We start from the raw sequence: 16,850 nt of genomic DNA, 5'->3' as shown, positions 1-16,850 counted from the left end.
TCTCATTGATTTCTTTTCTGAATCATAAACAAAAACTTAGATCAAACTTAACCTACTGATTACATCTTTACATCATTCTCAAAGATTATTAAAAGGCGAAATTAAGTCCTTGGGAGTATGATGGGATAGTAAGAGGTGGGATAGATTCTTTTAGATAATGAGAATTCAAATCTCATACATAGTATACTATATTTAGAAAGTTTAAAAAAATTACGACACTGAACTATCTACTAGGACCATCCGAGCTTTCTGATAGGGGTGTAAACGAATCAAGCTGCTCGCGAGCTATTCCAGTTTCGGTTCAAAAAAAAAATTTGTTCGATTAAGTTAACAAGTCGAGCTCGAGTCTGATTTCAAGCTCGAAAATATTATCGAGCCGGACTTGAACTTAACAGTATTTGGTTTGTGAGCTCACTAACATGTTCATTTAAAGGCTCGTGAACGTGTTCGTTAAGAGACTCACGAACGTGTGTATATATTACATGAATTATAAATATTATATATTAACGAGCCAATCTCAAACTAAGCTAGTTTAACATTTAAACGAACTATTTTCGAACCGAACTCGAACTAAACTCATTTAATTTTAAAACGAGCTATTTTTGAACCGAACTCGAGCCGTTTACGAACTATTTAATTTCATTACGAGTAGAGTTCGAACTTAAGAATTAAAGCTCGAATTGAACTCGAGCCTCTTATTGTTTGCCTCGGCTCGGTCCGATTACACCTCTACTTTTCGATATCTAAATTATAAAAAATAATAATAATTAAAATGTGACATTAACAAAGGGAAAAGAACAAGCTACTCCAAGTTGGTTTTGTTTGGTAGAGCATTTGAAAAGATAAGAATGGATGTTAATGAAGAATGAAGATGGCCATGCCATTAAATGCATGACAGCTCCAAATTAAGAGATAAAAAGAAAATTTAGATTATGTAATTTTACGAACCTTTTCTTCTTCTCTCTTATATTTTCCATCGATAACAAGAACTCATTGCTCCCTTAGTTCATCGAGAACAAAAACGAAAAGATGTTTGCCATCCACCTATTAATAACTCTAAAATATAACTTATGATACGAACATTGATAACTAAGGTGCTTCAAAGAAAAAGAAAAACATGCTTTGGATTCAAGTAATCAATTCCATACTCATTTTGATTCTACATAATCGTCTTGATATTTTTATGATGACATTTCAATGTTGAAAGAATCTTGAATGGGCATCAAGCATATCGAGCTTAACAATCGGCATTGTGCAAACTTTCTATTGCTCTTGTGTGATCTTTCTGTTAAGAATTGATGTTGGTGATAGGGCCCTTGAACCAGTACCTTGCACTCAGCAACCAAGATGAGATGGTGAGGACGAAGAGGCCGCCGACCGCAACGGGAGTATAGTTGAGGGTGTCCTTGGTTATAGGATACTGAACAGGCAAGGAGAAGAAGACAGTGATGGTCGCGACCCAAAGGACAGCAACCCAGCCAACAAAGGCACCATAGCGGCCGAGGTTGAAGGGTCCTGGCACGAACCTATTGCGTGCCAAGGTCACTCGGAAGAAGATAGGCAGTGCATAGGAAATGTAGAGTCCTATGGTAGCTATCGACACCATTGCTTGGAACGCCACCAAACTTTCCAGACTCTGCAAAAACAAAACAAAAGTTAGTTTGTTTGGCATTCATCTATGGTGAAAACCTCTTAAGCTTGTTTTTACTATCGACATGTGGATCTACAAAGGTCAAGTTTTTGTGTACAAATGAACTTCAAATGTAGTATTGCCAACAAAGATATCGATGATCAAAGGAATCTAACAGTTAGCAATTGCTTTAGCATACAAAGTAGCAAGTGCCACTATTATTTGTGAAACTACAAAGTCTAAATAAACCTATATGTAAAAAAAATGGGTATAGCCTGGTAACCTTTCGACTTCCTTACGAAGAGCGAAAGACAAGTATCGCCTAATCACATGATTCTATAAGCAATAACAGAATTAACAGGGGTAAGGATAATGAGATAGAAATAATACCGTCAATGCCATGCAAAATGCTATAAAAGCTGAGAGCCAAACTGCATTTATCGGAACTTCTTGTTTGTTGACTTTGTGCCAGAATGATGATAAAGGCATGGCTCCATCTCGAGAGAATGCATATACCATTCTACATCCAAGCATATGATGAGATCTCAACGGATGTTTGTACTTAGTAGTAAGAGCAAATTTTAGATGTCAATTAGCACAAAAGCTTTGGCAATATATAGTCAATTACCTGGAGTTACTTGTCACACAACTCATGCCACAAAAGAATATCGCAATCGCAACAATACCTAAGCAAACAATTCCACCAACGCCACTTCCGTATCTATTTTTGAAGGCAAGATAGAATACTTCAGCGATTGCATAACCACCGGCATCATTGTCAGGGTCTAAAAGATGGGGAATATTGGTAACTGCGAATGTGATTCCGAGGAGGTAGCCCCAACCAACAATGATCGATATGCCAATGGAACTAATTATTCCTTTTGGACCATTCTTGTCTGCATTTTTAGTTTCCTCTGTCTGAAATAGCAAAATGTGAAGAGCACTCTTTGATTGTCAATTCAGTAAAACACTTGAGATAGTGCAAAAGGTTACAAATATGTTCAGTTTGTGTGCTATACAGCTTCAGTCAATTACAAATCAATGCAATAGTCATCTAGTTAATATGAAACTCAAATAGGATGTTCTGATAGAAGTTTTGAACCTCGAATGCAGATCAAATATAAAATATGAAATCAAATTATTACTTAGAAACTAATAGATCAAGTCCCCTCTAGTTAGGGCCACATAAATATGGTTTCTCTTTGGTCTCCTTCTACTCCTCCACTCTCTAATCTTTCTGATGGTCTTTGAAGGCTTTCATGCATCAAACATTTCATATATCAATCAGAGAAGTACCTAATTACTAGCCGGTGATCAATTATGATAGTAAATTCCCAATAACAAATAAGTTATCTGATTTACTAAACTAATAGTTAGAAAATTCTGTAAGTTTAGACAAGTATTCATACCATGTGAGCAGATGCGTCGTATCCCGTCACTGTATATTGGCTCATTAGCAGTCCTAAAACAAAGATGTAGAATTTGTTGTGGATTCCAACACCATTTTCAGTGTTAAAATGAGTGAAGACAAATTTAGCACTGGCCCTTTCAGTGGCAACAGTAGGTATTAGGATCATTAGGACAAACACACCTGAGGAAAACCATCCTATTAAAATCTTGACAAGAAAGAAAAAATCTCCAGAGATTTATATGAAAATTCAAGAACTGGGAAGAGAATAAATTGGCACATACCTAATACATTCCATGCAGCAGCTAACTGTCCAAATAATGATAGCCAACTAATAGGAAGGCTGTTTATTATAGCATGGACGAAGAGAATTCCTCCGTGGAAAGCAATGACCACGTATTTGGAAGCTGAGTACCCTCCTCCGTTGTTTCCACCAGTACTAAGTAAGATAATCACTTGAAGTAACTGAGCTAGCGAGAAGTCTACACTGGTTGTAACAGCCCACTGCAAGAAAAAATTTCTTTCTTAATAACCATCAGAAGAGGCAGCCTGCGGTCAACAATCGAACCGAGGAATTACTTATTTGATTACCTGCCCAACAATGTTAAACCTGCATAGAATTAGATCATAGATGTTAAGGATTTTAACTTTATCGCCAAGGATGAAAGATAATCACAGTTGTCATATTTTATCCTTCTCAAGTATTATTTTCTGAAATCAAAATAAAATAGGGACTGTATAAGTATTGCAATTAACAAATCCCCGTGCACATCAGATCGTCTTAAGTAGATAGCATCAAACTATTAATAGAACAAGGAACAGGTATTCTCATGAATAATTGAAATTTTGGAGCTTCTAAGAATGCAAAACTCATCTATTTTCTTCTTTCTTTCTACTTATTTATGAGAAAACATGAACTTTCAAGGTTGAGATTTGAATTCAAAATTTAAAATTTGCTTCATCCCTTAGAACCATCACTTCCATGACACATCTTTTGGAACAACTCTTCTCTATCAATGTTCAGGTGTTCCAGAGGCACTAAAAGATAGTGCAAATAGAGCTAAAAGTTAGGGTTCCAACTATCATGGATTCACAATTTGTTATCTTGCGTTGGAGAATTTCCTGAAACTTTATCAATAGAAACTAACACAGAAAAGACGATAAAGTAGTTGCCTTTGTGAAATAGCAGTATCAGAAATGACAAATCAGAATATCGAAGCTAAACTTTCATCCGACAATAATGAAATCAAGTAGGCGTACCATCCGGTGATCCAGGAGGCGAAGGGCGCCCATTCCTTGCCGGAGAGCCTGGCGCTCCAGTAGTACAATCCGCCGGAAGTCGGGTAGGAGGAGCAGATCTCCGCCATCGACAGCCCCACGAACATGGTGAAGAAGCCGGCGACGAACCACCCGTAGGTCATGGTGACCGTCCCGCCGTACCGGAGCCCGGTGTTGTAGAGCGTGGTGATGCCGGTCAGCACCGAGATGATCGAGAACGAGAACGCGAAGTTCGACAGAACCCTAGAAGCAACCAATCCCCCAATTCGTATCAAAAAAAGAATAAAAAAGACATTTTTTTTGAAAAAAAAAACACAACAAAAACAAAAAAAAGCAGGATGATTACGAGAGATCGCGCTTGAGCTCCTGCTTGTACCCGAGCTCATGGAGGCGGGCGCCGCCGGAGTCGACCTCGATGATTGTGGATCCATTACGCTCCTCCGTCCCTGACATGATCAGCGACGATCTCCGCAATGGTTCAAACAGCGACTCTGAACGATGATATCAAACGACTCTCGATCTTCTTCCACATGGGAATTAAAAAAGAAAGATTCGCTTGAGATCTGCATGGCTGGAAGTTTAATGCTCACATATATAAATATAGAAAGGCGTGCGTAGACTAAACAAGGCAGTCAAAGCCAGAAAAATGCTTAAATATCTAATGAATTAATTAGATACGAAACAGTGTCCTTTGGAATCTATTTAGAAAAAAAAATGATTGAGAAACATGATTAAATGCTGTTAGAAGACACGTGGTTGACTTTGGAGTCGATTGATTGTCGGAGTCAACGTGAGGTTTCAGACTGGGTTGCGATGCGAACTGCTTCGTGATGCAAAGCCGTTATTAACTAGTGGACATTTTTTTTAGTATTATTATTTTTTAATAATTTAGATATTTAATTTTTATTGATTAATTTATCACGAAAATTATATTCTGCGCGCCTGTTTCTTGCACACCCGTGCGCGACGTCGAATCCACCGTTCATCACCGATTGCGCGCCGCATCTAACCGTCCAAAATTGGGAATGTACAGTGCTCCGCCCCCTGACCCCCGCTGCTGCCGTAGCCCCTTGCCGCATCGTCCGGCCATCGCCAGCAGCCCCTTGCCCACTGTCGACGCCCACTCGTCGGCGCGTCGGTCGATGTCGGATTCCGACCGGATTGTGATCGGAATCCAGCGCAATTTGACCGGAATCACGCCTAGCAGTGCCCGCGTCGGATTCCGACCAAATCGCGGTCGATTTCTGGCCAAATCGTGCCGTCGGAGACCGGCCTTCCTCGGTTGGTCTCCAGTTGTGATTTTGCCGGAATTGATCGTGCGCTGGATTCAATTGTTTCCGATCGAATTTGTCAGATTCCGACCACAATCCGATCGGAATCTGACGCCGACCGACGCACCGACGAGTGGCGCGTCGATCGGGTCCGGTCCGGTGGCCAACGGTGGTCAAACGGTGCAGTGAGAGCGGGCGGAAGGGCGGGGGTCGACGGTGTCGCGCACAGGATCGTGCAAGCTGTGTCATGCAGAATATCAGAACTCTAATTTATCATTAGATAAATAAAAAAAATATAAATTTTGACAGACAATTTAACATCATATAAATTTTAAATTCTTTAAATATAATATATCTTGAATGAAATTTGAATCCAAATTTATTGTGTGATGTTAACGCACACCAAAATCCAAATTAGGATGACTTTTAGGCCATGACTGAGTAAAATAAATAATAATTAACTTATAAATTAGGGAATAATTTGTATTATTTATAGTGTACAAATCAAGATAGTCCAAATTAATGAAATCATCAAAAGATTTCCTTTGAAAAGAAAATAAAAGGACAGTTCAAATTAAAATATCATTATTTTCGACGTTATCAATAACTACTATTTTTAATTTAATTTGATAAAAATATTATACATAATATATATTTATATAAAAAAAATTCTTTATCAACTTGCTTATTTAGATTAAATTTTTTATTGATTGTTATATATAATTTTATGATTATTTTAAAATAATTTTTACTTAATATAAAGATTTTTTTTAATATAAAGTACTTTATATAAAGATTTTTAATCGAGTTAAATCGATTTATTTTTAATGTGAAAAATATAGTAGGATATCTTTTGATTTTTTAATATGGGCACATATTAATTTTTGTGATATTAATATGAATTTTTTTTATAGGTACCAGTGGGCTTTATTATGGGCCGAATCCGGCCCAGTAGACTGCCCCGGCCCATGAGTGAATTGTGATCCCTAAAATGCCCCTGGCAGACGGTCGAATTTTCGGTTTTATTCTGTCAAAATCCCCCGAGCCCTCTGCGCTGTTCCTGCCGCAGTGCCGCTTGGCTTCCTCCGCGCCGCCTGTCCCCTCGATCTCTGCCGCCGCCGCATCTCTTCATCGCTGCCGATGGATGTATTCGGTCGCTGATCTTTTAGGAAATTTGGCACTGTAGGAATCCTGGCTTTGGAAAATCGTTACTGTTAAATTCGTAAGCGGACATAATATCGATCTCTCCTTTATCTTCGCTGCCTGTGGGTTAGGTATCTTTTTGGTTTTGTTATGAGAAATCTAGGCGCTTTTACATTTCAACGAAGTGAGAGTTCTATACCAATTACGTCCTTAAGATCTTGAAAAGGCTCAAACTTCAAAATGAGTGTTAATGATTTGCGCCTCATGAAATATGTTTTTTTTGTGTAAAAGATTCTTTATTTATGTGCATTTCTTGTGCTTCTTTGTTTATAACCACTTCACGGAGATGTCTTCCGTTTGCAGGTACTGGAACTTAATTTGGCGAGACTACAAATCAAGTTTACATTATTTGCTCACTTTACTAACTCCAAAACCCTCCTTCAATACTGTCATCCAGCTCCTTATTAGTCGATGATGAAGGATCTGACACTCCCTTCATCAATCTATAATATCTCTGCCTGCTGAGTTCAAGTGAATTGAAAATTGAAACTTATCTTATCATAGGTTGCTTTTAAAGTGTTCCCAAAATTCTTCTTTGAATACTCAACAACATACAAACCCTAAATTGCGAAAGCCCCATCAGTTTTGATAAGTTTCCCTTTATTTTGATTTTGATTATCTTTCTGGGGTAAACAATGGTGGACTTTCAGAGCTCTACCCATGGTTCAAGGTGGATTTTTTCACTTGAAGAGCTGGTAATTCACCATTTGTGCTTCTTTTTCTTCAGGTTATGTTTTTCCTTGATCATGGTTGAGTTTACAGGGTAGTTCATCTCTTTGATGTCAAATGAGCAGCCTTTGTTAAATATATTAAACTTGTATTTGATTCTCGTATGGATAACTTCTGAGCTCAGCAAGTTATTATACTTTTTCCATGTTTGTTGACATTGTTGTAGAACTTGGATCTTCCTTATTAATTATATTCTGGCATCTGGGTTCTTTTTGCAGTTTGAAAAGCATAAGAATGCAAACCAAAGAGCCTCAAAGCTGCTTGAACAGGTGCTTTTCAGTTTGTAGAAATTATACCAAAGGCAGATTTTCCTGCCTGAGTAATGACATAGAATGTCCATATTACATTGCTAGCATTCTTAATACATGTATGCACTATGGTCAATTATTTTTTTGCATTTGGCTATGAGCCTATTCTCTGCCTTGTTTATCTTTTTTGAAGTGATCTTCCCTTTTTTGGCTGTTTTACATAACCTTTCATGCTCAAGGGTATTATTTTTTGGGAGGAACATGGCATTCAATATTTGTATGTATCACTCGACTTCCATGCAGTTTGGCATCACACGGCTGGAAGTTCATGTTGATGGGTCTGTCTCCTACCCTGAACCTATATTTGACCAAAAAGATAATGGTAATGAAACAGCAATTTCTAGATGTCTTGATCTAGCTTCGATATTGCTGTTTCTGTGTCTTCATAGCCCTTTTTTGCTGTTTGATCATTGGAGCTTGATTTTGTGATGCTGCTTCTATAATTTTCTGTTAGCCGAGAGGTCCATTCCCAAGCCTCTTAATTGTGAAGAGGAGCAGCATATGCGGATCTTCTATGAGCAAAAAATTCAAGAAGTGTGTCAAGCATTTAAGTTTCCCCACAAGATTCAGGTGATTGTTTTTCTTATTTTTTGCAGTATGGAATTGGTGAAAGAGAAAATTTTTGTTCTATGTCTTTTGACCTTGCAGGCAACAGCAATTATCTACTTCAAAAGATTTTATTTGCAGTGGTCTGTCATGGAGCATCACCCGAAACATATAATGTGAGATCCCTGTTGCAGTATTCATTTGTTGATAACTTGTTTATTTATTCTCATATTATCTTATATATGCAAAGTTTGGCTGATAATTCTGACTACTCTGAGAAGGGATTCTACACTTAATATTGAACACTTTATTCCCAATATCTAAAAGTTTTAGCATATCTTCGATTTAGTCTCATGTTTCTGTTGGCATATATGCAAACTTTGGCTGCTATTCTGTCCTAGCTGTTTATTATTATGTTCATTATTTTGGATAAATAAAAAAGGTGAAATCAAGAGAATCTTTCCATAAAATACTGATTTTAGTAAGTGGGTAGCAACATGTTGATAGCTACAACAAATAGCTGCCAGTCTTGATGAGTTCGATTTTGTTGTGCTAAGTTGTTAAATCTACTTTTTTGGCAGTTAATTTTTCCTGTTTGAACAGGTTAACTTGCATATATGCTTCATGTAAAGTGGAAGAAAATCATGTTTCTGCTGAGGAACTTGGGAAGGGAATTCAGCAGGATCATCAGATTATCCTCAATAATGAAATGGCTGTTTATCAAGTATGCTTCAATGTGTATTCCACATTCCTTTTTTGCTTTGTTTATGTCTTATTTCCTTCTGCTATTTGCAATTTTCAGAGTCTTGGCTTTGATTTAATTGTTTACGCTCCGTACCGCTCAATTGAAGGTTTCCTCGAGGGCATGCAGGTGATTTGTTCTATTTGTGATAGTACTTTTGAGATCCATTTGTTGGGTAAGAGGTCTCAGCTACTTTGGGCATTGTAATTTGTTGGGTATTTCTCTTTTTGGGCCTTAATTTTACTGCATTATTGGCACTGCCTATCGTGTCAATATTGAATGACTGATTGCCTTTTTTGATTTTTAAGGATTTTTTCCATGCAAGAGATGAACCAGAGAAGTTTCAGGTGCTTTCTTCTGTTCCCAACAATCAAATTAATATGTTTTTTATATTGCTTTGCATATTTGAACCCTTTTGGCTTTTACTAGTATTTTCATGTTTTTTACCCTAGTTCCAATAGTATGATATACCTTGTGATCTTAAATTACTTAGCATAACTAACACCAACCTTCCCTACAATCTTTTTTCATAATTATAGCATTCCACTTTTACTAACAAATTTTTTTTCACTTCTTTGTTACACGAGTCATGTAATTTCTCCTTTTCTGGATAAAACATAGCATTAACCTCTGCTCACTGTTCTTGGAAAATAAGCAAAAACTCCAACAATTTTCTCTGCCATATTTCTACCTGTTAATCTCCTATAACTTTTAAAATTGATAATGCCATGAATCTAAGTCATGGAGGTTATAGACCCTGCCAACGTTATTTTGGTACCAATTTTGTTCGTAGATTTAATTCATACTGCTTAGCTTTAATTATTAGCTATTTAGATGCTGGAAACATATCATCATTCATTGTGATATTATTTTGGTTACCAGAACATACCAATTATTTAACATTTAATTGGCTGAATGTGATTGCTGTTTTTTTATATGTTTTTCACCAATACTTTCTGTTCCATTTCCAGGACTTACTACAAACTTCATATTCAGAGGTAGATAGGATGATGTTGACTGATGGACCACTTCTCTATCCTCCCGGGCAGGTGCTTTACTTCATCAAGTGTATTTCACTAATTTTTTTTTTGTCCGAAAGTGCATAGCTGTTGCTTTGTTTCAAGTACATTCACCTATAAATTGGACCATCACAACCTGATCCTGTTCAGAAAATTGTTGACATGACCTGACTAGGTTAATGTCTCAAAATACACTCATCTAGGCCTTATGAGCTTCTGTAACTAGTCCACAACTTAAATTGTGGAACTAAACTACCATCATAACATCGTACACTTAAGGGCTAAATTTGCAGCCGTTTGTATGTGAGATCCAACGGTGTTTCCCATCTCATTAAACCCAAAGATCTACTTTCATACCATGTGCCAACCTGACCAAAATGAGAAATTTGACCAGTAATTGATTGGGGACCTTCATTTGGTCTTTTAACCCCCTGCGCCCCACCCAATGCCACATCCCTTCTGGGGGATTATAGACTTATTCAATGCTTGGGCCTAGATTCCTAGTTGAAAGTGCTAAAATTCAGATTAACAGTTGTATGAGTATAGTAAGCCTTATACGGCCCCTTTGTTGGCCCACGACTTCCTTGTGCGGCTGAAAGTGGGATAACATAGGCAGAACAGACCTACAGGAAAATTGTCCATGTCCGGCTATTCATGTAAGTTTCTGCTCTAGTTCCAACTTCTTTTTTTTTTCATTTTCCTTTGACATTTAACAGTGTTGCACAATAGTCTGAATTTGCCTCCAACATTATTCCTGAGCCATTTTGTTTCAAAGGGCCCTTAAGTTATAGATAGTGTAATCCTATTGTAATTTCGAACAATTTGAAATTTCTAAAAAAAATCTGTTTTCGGTGACAGTTAGCACTGGCTGCCTTGCGCAGAGCAAACGAGGTACATAGATTCCTTGATTTTGAAAGGTACTTAGATGTTTCTTTGTTCTGTTTATACGAGAAAAGATTTTTCTGTTTTTTTTTTCTTTTGGTCCTAGTGAGACTTATATTCCATGTTGATGAACATTGCAGATACTTGAATTTCTTAGTGTCTCGCCAGCGGTCTACCCACACGACTTCTCAGCTTTTCGAAGCTTTGAATTCAATTGATACATTGGTAATTGTCGTCAAAGTCGAAAAGCATACTTAAACCCCCTCATTTTGGTTTTTCAATGCCGCATGATTATTATTGTTGTTTGTTAACTTCCACTCCTTATCCAGGTTGCTCAACTTAACATACCGACCGCAAAAGACATGAGGCATATTGATCGAAAACTGAAGAGCTGTTGGGATCCAAGCACAGAAGAGTAATTCCCTCAACTCCTCTATCATTTCCATTTTCTTGAACTCTTTCCCCTCATCCAAACGCATCATGCAGCAATAAGAAGCGAGAAAAAAGATCAAAACACAAGTCGAAAAGAACTGCTAGTGAGATGCAAGGGCTACTGGCATGAACAAGTCCTGCTAAACCGGCAAAGGTTCGCACCAGATCGGAAAGTGATCATTGTGGATGCAAGGTTCACACCCTAAACAAAGTTCTATCTATTCAGAACTGGTGTGGTCGATCAATGCGGTTCTCAATTCGACATTTCATTGTATTTTTGTTGAGACAGACCATTCTATATTTGTGGGTGCTCTACATTAATATAACATGAGTTGCTTTTATTGCGAAACACATTATTTTATATCCTTGTGTATTTTTTTTAAAAAAATGCATCTTTATAAGTATTTGTAAGTTTAAATTGCTCAGTATGTGCTCTTGTGTGTGATTTTTTGGAAAAAAGAAATGTTTATTTCATGAAAATTAATCACTGAAGAACATAATGGTTATATATATTTTTTGTGGGTGCTTCAATGTATAATAAGTGTTTGTTGCTAACCAACTAAGTAATGAAGGTTGGATCATTTTTTTTATAATTTTATTTTAATATTTGGATAGATAATTTGAGAGGGAATGATTGATTCAATTCACTCAATCTATTCCATACCTTACAATTCCATGATTGATCTAATTCTCTCAAACTATTTCATAATTGATTTAATTCTTAATAATTGAGATGTAAGTCAGATCTTATTATTGGAATATTATATTATACGTACAAAATTTAATTATTCTTGGTGAAATTAAACTGCTGGGTTTTCTTGTTTTTCTCGTGCAAAATGATCATGAAAATGTTGTCCAGCGGAGGAATGGGACCCTAATTAATAGGCTCCGGTTAAGTCGCTATAAATGAATCGAACGTGTCCGGTTGAATCAGGAGACATCTTGCTTTCTTTCAAATCATAAAGATATCTTAATGATTTACTTTAATCTATCTGCCAAACATATGATCTAGATGATATATTTGAATTTCTTTTTTTTTTAATTTAGTATCTGATAATCGATTCTTAGCTTCTTATCCATTAAAATTTTCAATGCTTAATGTCCGATCTTCTAACCTATTAAGTGACTTGCATACTTACCTTGCATATCAAACATATAATGTCTAATTTTAAATTTTTTATCAAATATCAAAAGACAAATTCAATTATGTTGGATGCTTTCTGCACCAACAGTAAGTTGGATTTGAAAGTGATGATCGACTCACTTTGAACTTTGGATTAGGTGGTGTAATTTAAATTTAATCGAGTTTATATTTTATTTCTAGAATATCATTACACTAACAAGTAAACATGACCCCGATCGGATTTGAATCGGACCCGGCTCGGATTCATAATCGGGATAATGGATCAATTACCTATTGACCTGATTAGTCGAGCCTAAACTGTAATCGGCCAGACCCCAAATGGGTTGGTAATGGTTCAATCAGCAATTCAAACCACTAGTTCGGTGGTAGTTAAATTTATTTTATTTATAGTCATTGATTGTTGAAAACGCCAGTTGTGATTATTTGTTTCAATCGTTGGAACCGTTGGAGAAAGGGGTTTTTTCTTTAATTATAGTTGAGATTATTTGATCAATGACTACAATTTAGTATCTGTTATAAATAAAGAGATTATTTCATCAGTTCCATATCAGCTTCTCTATTCTCATTTTCAATTCTGAAATCTGGATCATTTTCAATATTGAAATCCGAATGAGGATCACAATATTCAATTTACTAATGATGAGCCTAAGCAAGTTCTAACACTCGAGACACCAGGAAGTACTGATAATAATATTTCTAAAGTTCGGGATACTTCTTCTTTAAAACATCTATTTTTACAAAATGTTTTAAGAATGTCACTCTTCTATCTAGAGAATTATGTGCAAAATGTAAGCATTGCAAAAGCCTCCTACAAATTTCAAGCAGAGATTATGGGTCGTTGAAACGACATGTCGAAACAAAGCATTCGACGGAATATGAAATCAAACATAGACTTGCCCACAAGCCGGGTCCTAATAGGTTGGTTACTCGTTGACTTGGGTTGTCAGGCCTAACCTGTAACCGACTTAGTAGGGGTCAGGCCGATTACGGGTCATTGGCCTAATTAACTATCGAATTGACCGTTTGAATTACCAGTTCTGTAGGTTTTTTTTATTATTATAGTGAAAATTTGTTAAAATAAATTGATTGTCTAGACTAAGCCTAAGTCTCTTAAACAAGAACCTAATATCCAAATCAACTAGATTACAACTATTAACATCCTTATCTATTAGTTAATTATTTAATTATTATTAACGGTTAAGATTATTTGATTATTTTTTATCAATAATTACGATTTAGTATTCGTTGTTCTCCTAACTATATAAATAAAGAGTTTATTTTCATTATTTTCACACCATCTTTTTCACTCTAATCTCTCAATTTTGAAATCTTGATCATTTTCAACTTCAATTCTCCAATTATAATGAAAGGAGGAGGTTCATTATCTCGATCTTGGAGGAGCAAAGAAATAGTCAATCCGAATGATGATCATAATATTTATTTTACCGATGACAAATCCAAGTAAATTTCAACATCCGAACTATAAGAAAGTATTGATGGTGATACTTCTAAAGTTCAAGATACTCTTTTAAAATCATAGTGGTTAGTTAAGCAACTTAAACGAGTGAAAGTCCTTCTTTATATATATTTTTTATAAATTTATAATTTTAAAATATTAATAATCTTGGACCATGATGAATTGTGTCGAACCGTGAATCAGCAGTCCTGAATTGTGAACTATAATCGTTTTGGACCGTTAAGGTTAAGAGTCAAACCGGCTGTTTCGAACCATCAAGTCGATGATTCTGAACAGTTAAACCATCGATTTTGAACTATGATCGGGTCTAATTGAAGGTTCTCAAATGCAATTATCGAGATTTTCCTGGACTAGTAGTGGAGGTATCGATTCCTGTTTATTTATGTATTCTAATAATGAATTAAGAGAACCGGTAGCTAGATATATTTTCCTAGAATGCCTATTTTTTTAGTTTGGGGTCTAAATATATTTTTGGAGATTTTTGTCCAGAATTATTTAATCCATCTGCTAAATGTGTTCCTTGAACAATACTTGTACAACTAAAAGATGAGTAAGGCAAAAGAAAAAAAATTAATTAACGAATTTAGTGAATTAAATAATCAAGTTTATTTATATTCTAATATTTAGAGTGATCATTGACAATCATATTCGTAGATGAGTGTGACTTGCCATTAGATTGATAACTCTAGAAAAAATTTAAAAAACATCTGTTAGCTTATAAAGTTTTTTATGAATCACATAGTACTTACAAAATCTCTCAATTATTATATTTAATTTTTTTTAAAAAATATGGATTAGCTTCTAAAATATTTTTAATATCATTTTATAATGCTAGTTAATATTGAACAACTTAAATTTATATATCAACTTGTTATTAGTGATTTATCTTTTTATATTCGTTGCACTGCGCATGTCATGTTTTAAATTTATATGTTCAAGATGGATTAAAATTTTTAAAAAAATTATATTAAACTAATTAGACTTACTATTTCTTATTTATGATCACATTCTACTATAATGAAATAGTGCGTTAGATTTTATAAAAGTAATAGAACGAGACATAAAAAATTTTTACATGATGTACCAATATGTTAGAATTCAACATATCAATTATTACAAGATTAATTCAATATAGAAAATTGTTATTTTCATTTTTTTACACAAATAATATTAATATATATTTATTTTCAAACAAATATATGTATACTATTTTGTGAAATTTTAAAAATATTTAACGATACAACTAAATAATTTTCTAGTGTTTATTATCCTACTTCTCATTTAGTTATGGTAAATTTTTATTGTATACTATTAATTTTAAATGAACATCATATGAATTAATTTTATTTTCTTATGTATTAACAGTGAAAGTAAAATGAAAAAAAAAATATTTTTTTATATTTTTAAAATTTATTTAGTTGCATTTACTTTAGATCTTAGATTTAAATTAGAAGTTTTATGAAAAATATTAGTGTTGTATTATAATACTTTAATTTCATTTAAAGATTTCTCTTTTCTTGATTCTACTAGTATTATTACAAGTGATATAAAAATAATTTATATAAAATTTATAAATATTAAATATAAAATATAGAGTGTAAACTAATATATGAAACACAAAATATTAGTAGTAGTAGTTCAAAACTTATAAAAGCACAAATTTTATTAAAAGAACGGACGAAATGTCAACGAGAATCCTTATGTTCCAAATGGGAACTTTAGAATTATTTTATAACTTCTTTTAATTTTAGAAGTAGATAGAGAGTCAGATTTCAATATTTTACCGTGGTAATCATAGAAGGCTCAAAATTTTAATTTCTCATCCTCTCCATCATCGTAAAAAAAAATTGTCTAGTGTCAATAGTTGCTATAGGACATATGTTTAATTTTGGAGGAAATATATGTTGACCAATGAAATTCACATATTTCTACAATGGTATACTATTGTCCATTTTGAGTTGAAGCCCTCATAATTTTATTTTTGAACTTTAATCAAACGACCTTAAACCAATGAAGAAATCTTTCATCTTATAAATTTATGATATTCTCCATATATTTTCAATGTGAAACTTTGATTGTAATCCCAACAATCTCCTCATCAAACGGACCATTATACTCCAATCAAGGTCACTCATTTCCATTGCGTTTGGGTGCACGCTTTACGTAAAATACCTAGAGCACCACTTACCTTGAGAATTTATCATGTATTTTACTAGAAGCCCCTTACCATTATTCTCGTGATCCGAGCCTTCTCAACCTCTTTCATTTTTTCTTAAGGTTTCCAATATTACTCCATTTAGACTATGACTCTAATACCACTTATTGACTAATGGAATATATATATATTTCCACAATAATATGTATTTTGATCAAATATCGTGAATGATTCACCCATCGATTAACGAACGGACTGACATGCACGCTCTAGAGAGGTAGTCGTCGAAAAGGTGAAAGGATTTGAAAAGCATTCAATGGAGAGTTAGAATGACACCGGATGTGAATTTAGACAAGCCACTTTGACGCTCAAATTAAAATTTTATAAGAGAAAGGATCAGGTATCAAATCCTCCATCGAATTAGGAAATTACCCTCCCTAACTAGAATGATTTATCTAGCAAGTTGAATAAGATAATTAGAGTGCCCTAAAATAAAATAGATAAATCATTTAAGTAAAATTAATCTAAAAAAATAGTTAAATACAACATGTATTTAAAATAATCTAATTACTTAAAATTCCATATTTATGATAGCACTAAGATTTTTCTAGTGATAATCTACGTCA

General features: G+C 34.6%; 2 protein-coding genes across 4 annotated transcripts; one reads left to right on the top strand and one right to left on the bottom strand.

Moving 5' to 3' along the window:
- Nucleotides 1–1,106: 1,106 nt before the first annotated feature.
- Nucleotides 1,107–4,866, bottom strand: LOC141836671 (amino-acid permease BAT1 homolog). The gene is made up of 8 exons (XM_074724179.1): nucleotides 4,663–4,866; nucleotides 4,299–4,559; nucleotides 3,630–3,648; nucleotides 3,323–3,542; nucleotides 3,040–3,221; nucleotides 2,259–2,548; nucleotides 2,021–2,150; nucleotides 1,107–1,636 (listed from the first exon to the last, which is right to left on the bottom strand). The coding sequence occupies exons 1-8, from the start codon at nucleotides 4,767–4,769 to the stop codon at nucleotides 1,289–1,291; spliced, it is 1,557 nt and encodes a 518-aa protein (XP_074580280.1). The 5' UTR covers nucleotides 4,770–4,866; the 3' UTR covers nucleotides 1,107–1,288.
- A 1,796-nt stretch (nucleotides 4,867–6,662) lies between these two features.
- On the top strand, nucleotides 6,663–11,873 carry LOC141835950 (cyclin-H1-1). Of its 3 annotated transcripts, none has more exons than XM_074723359.1 (14): nucleotides 6,663–6,769; nucleotides 7,094–7,485; nucleotides 7,738–7,788; nucleotides 8,071–8,149; nucleotides 8,282–8,397; nucleotides 8,476–8,549; nucleotides 8,977–9,097; nucleotides 9,176–9,244; nucleotides 9,424–9,462; nucleotides 10,087–10,164; nucleotides 10,993–11,051; nucleotides 11,157–11,241; nucleotides 11,346–11,431; nucleotides 11,503–11,873. In XM_074723359.1, the coding sequence occupies exons 2-14, from the start codon at nucleotides 7,426–7,428 to the stop codon at nucleotides 11,576–11,578; spliced, it is 993 nt and encodes a 330-aa protein (XP_074579460.1). In that variant the 5' UTR covers nucleotides 6,663–6,769; nucleotides 7,094–7,425; the 3' UTR covers nucleotides 11,579–11,873. The 3 variants fall into 3 exon arrangements, with proteins under 3 accessions (XP_074579460.1, XP_074579458.1, XP_074579459.1); XM_074723357.1 differs by having other exon boundaries at nucleotides 6,663–6,809; XM_074723358.1 differs by having other exon boundaries at nucleotides 6,663–6,861.
- Nucleotides 11,874–16,850: the final 4,977 nt, after the last annotated feature.

Source organism: Curcuma longa, chromosome 10 (assembly GCF_044706935.1).
Source record: "Curcuma longa cultivar G26 ecotype Majalengka, Jawa Barat chromosome 10, ITB_CL_G26_1.1, whole genome shotgun sequence".
Lineage (NCBI taxonomy): Eukaryota > Viridiplantae > Streptophyta > Magnoliopsida > Zingiberales > Zingiberaceae > Curcuma > Curcuma longa.
Note: the sequence above shows the minus strand (reverse complement) of the source record. Positions and strands in the feature narration are given on the sequence as shown.

What these genes read in the sequence shown, in the direction of transcription:
- LOC141836671 (XM_074724179.1), bottom strand. Translation starts at nt 4,769, where the DNA reads ATGTCAGGGACGGAGGAGCGTAATGGATCCACAATCATCGAGGTCGAC. An exon ending in GAGCTCAAGCGCGATCTCTC is followed by an intron (nt 4,560 to 4,662) that starts GTAATCATCCTG and finishes GGTTGCTTCTAG; the next exon opens with GGTTCTGTCGAACTTCGCGT. An exon ending in ACGACGCATCTGCTCACATG is followed by an intron (nt 2,549 to 3,039) that starts GTATGAATACTT and finishes TTGCTATTTCAG; the next exon opens with ACAGAGGAAACTAAAAATGC.
- LOC141835950 (XM_074723359.1), top strand. Translation starts at nt 7,426, where the DNA reads ATGGTGGACTTTCAGAGCTCTACCCATGGTTCAAGGTGGATTTTTTCA. An exon ending in ATTTGACCAAAAAGATAATG is followed by an intron (nt 8,150 to 8,281) that starts GTAATGAAACAG and finishes ATTTTCTGTTAG; the next exon opens with CCGAGAGGTCCATTCCCAAG. An exon ending in TGAATTCAATTGATACATTG is followed by an intron (nt 11,242 to 11,345) that starts GTAATTGTCGTC and finishes CTCCTTATCCAG; the next exon opens with GTTGCTCAACTTAACATACC.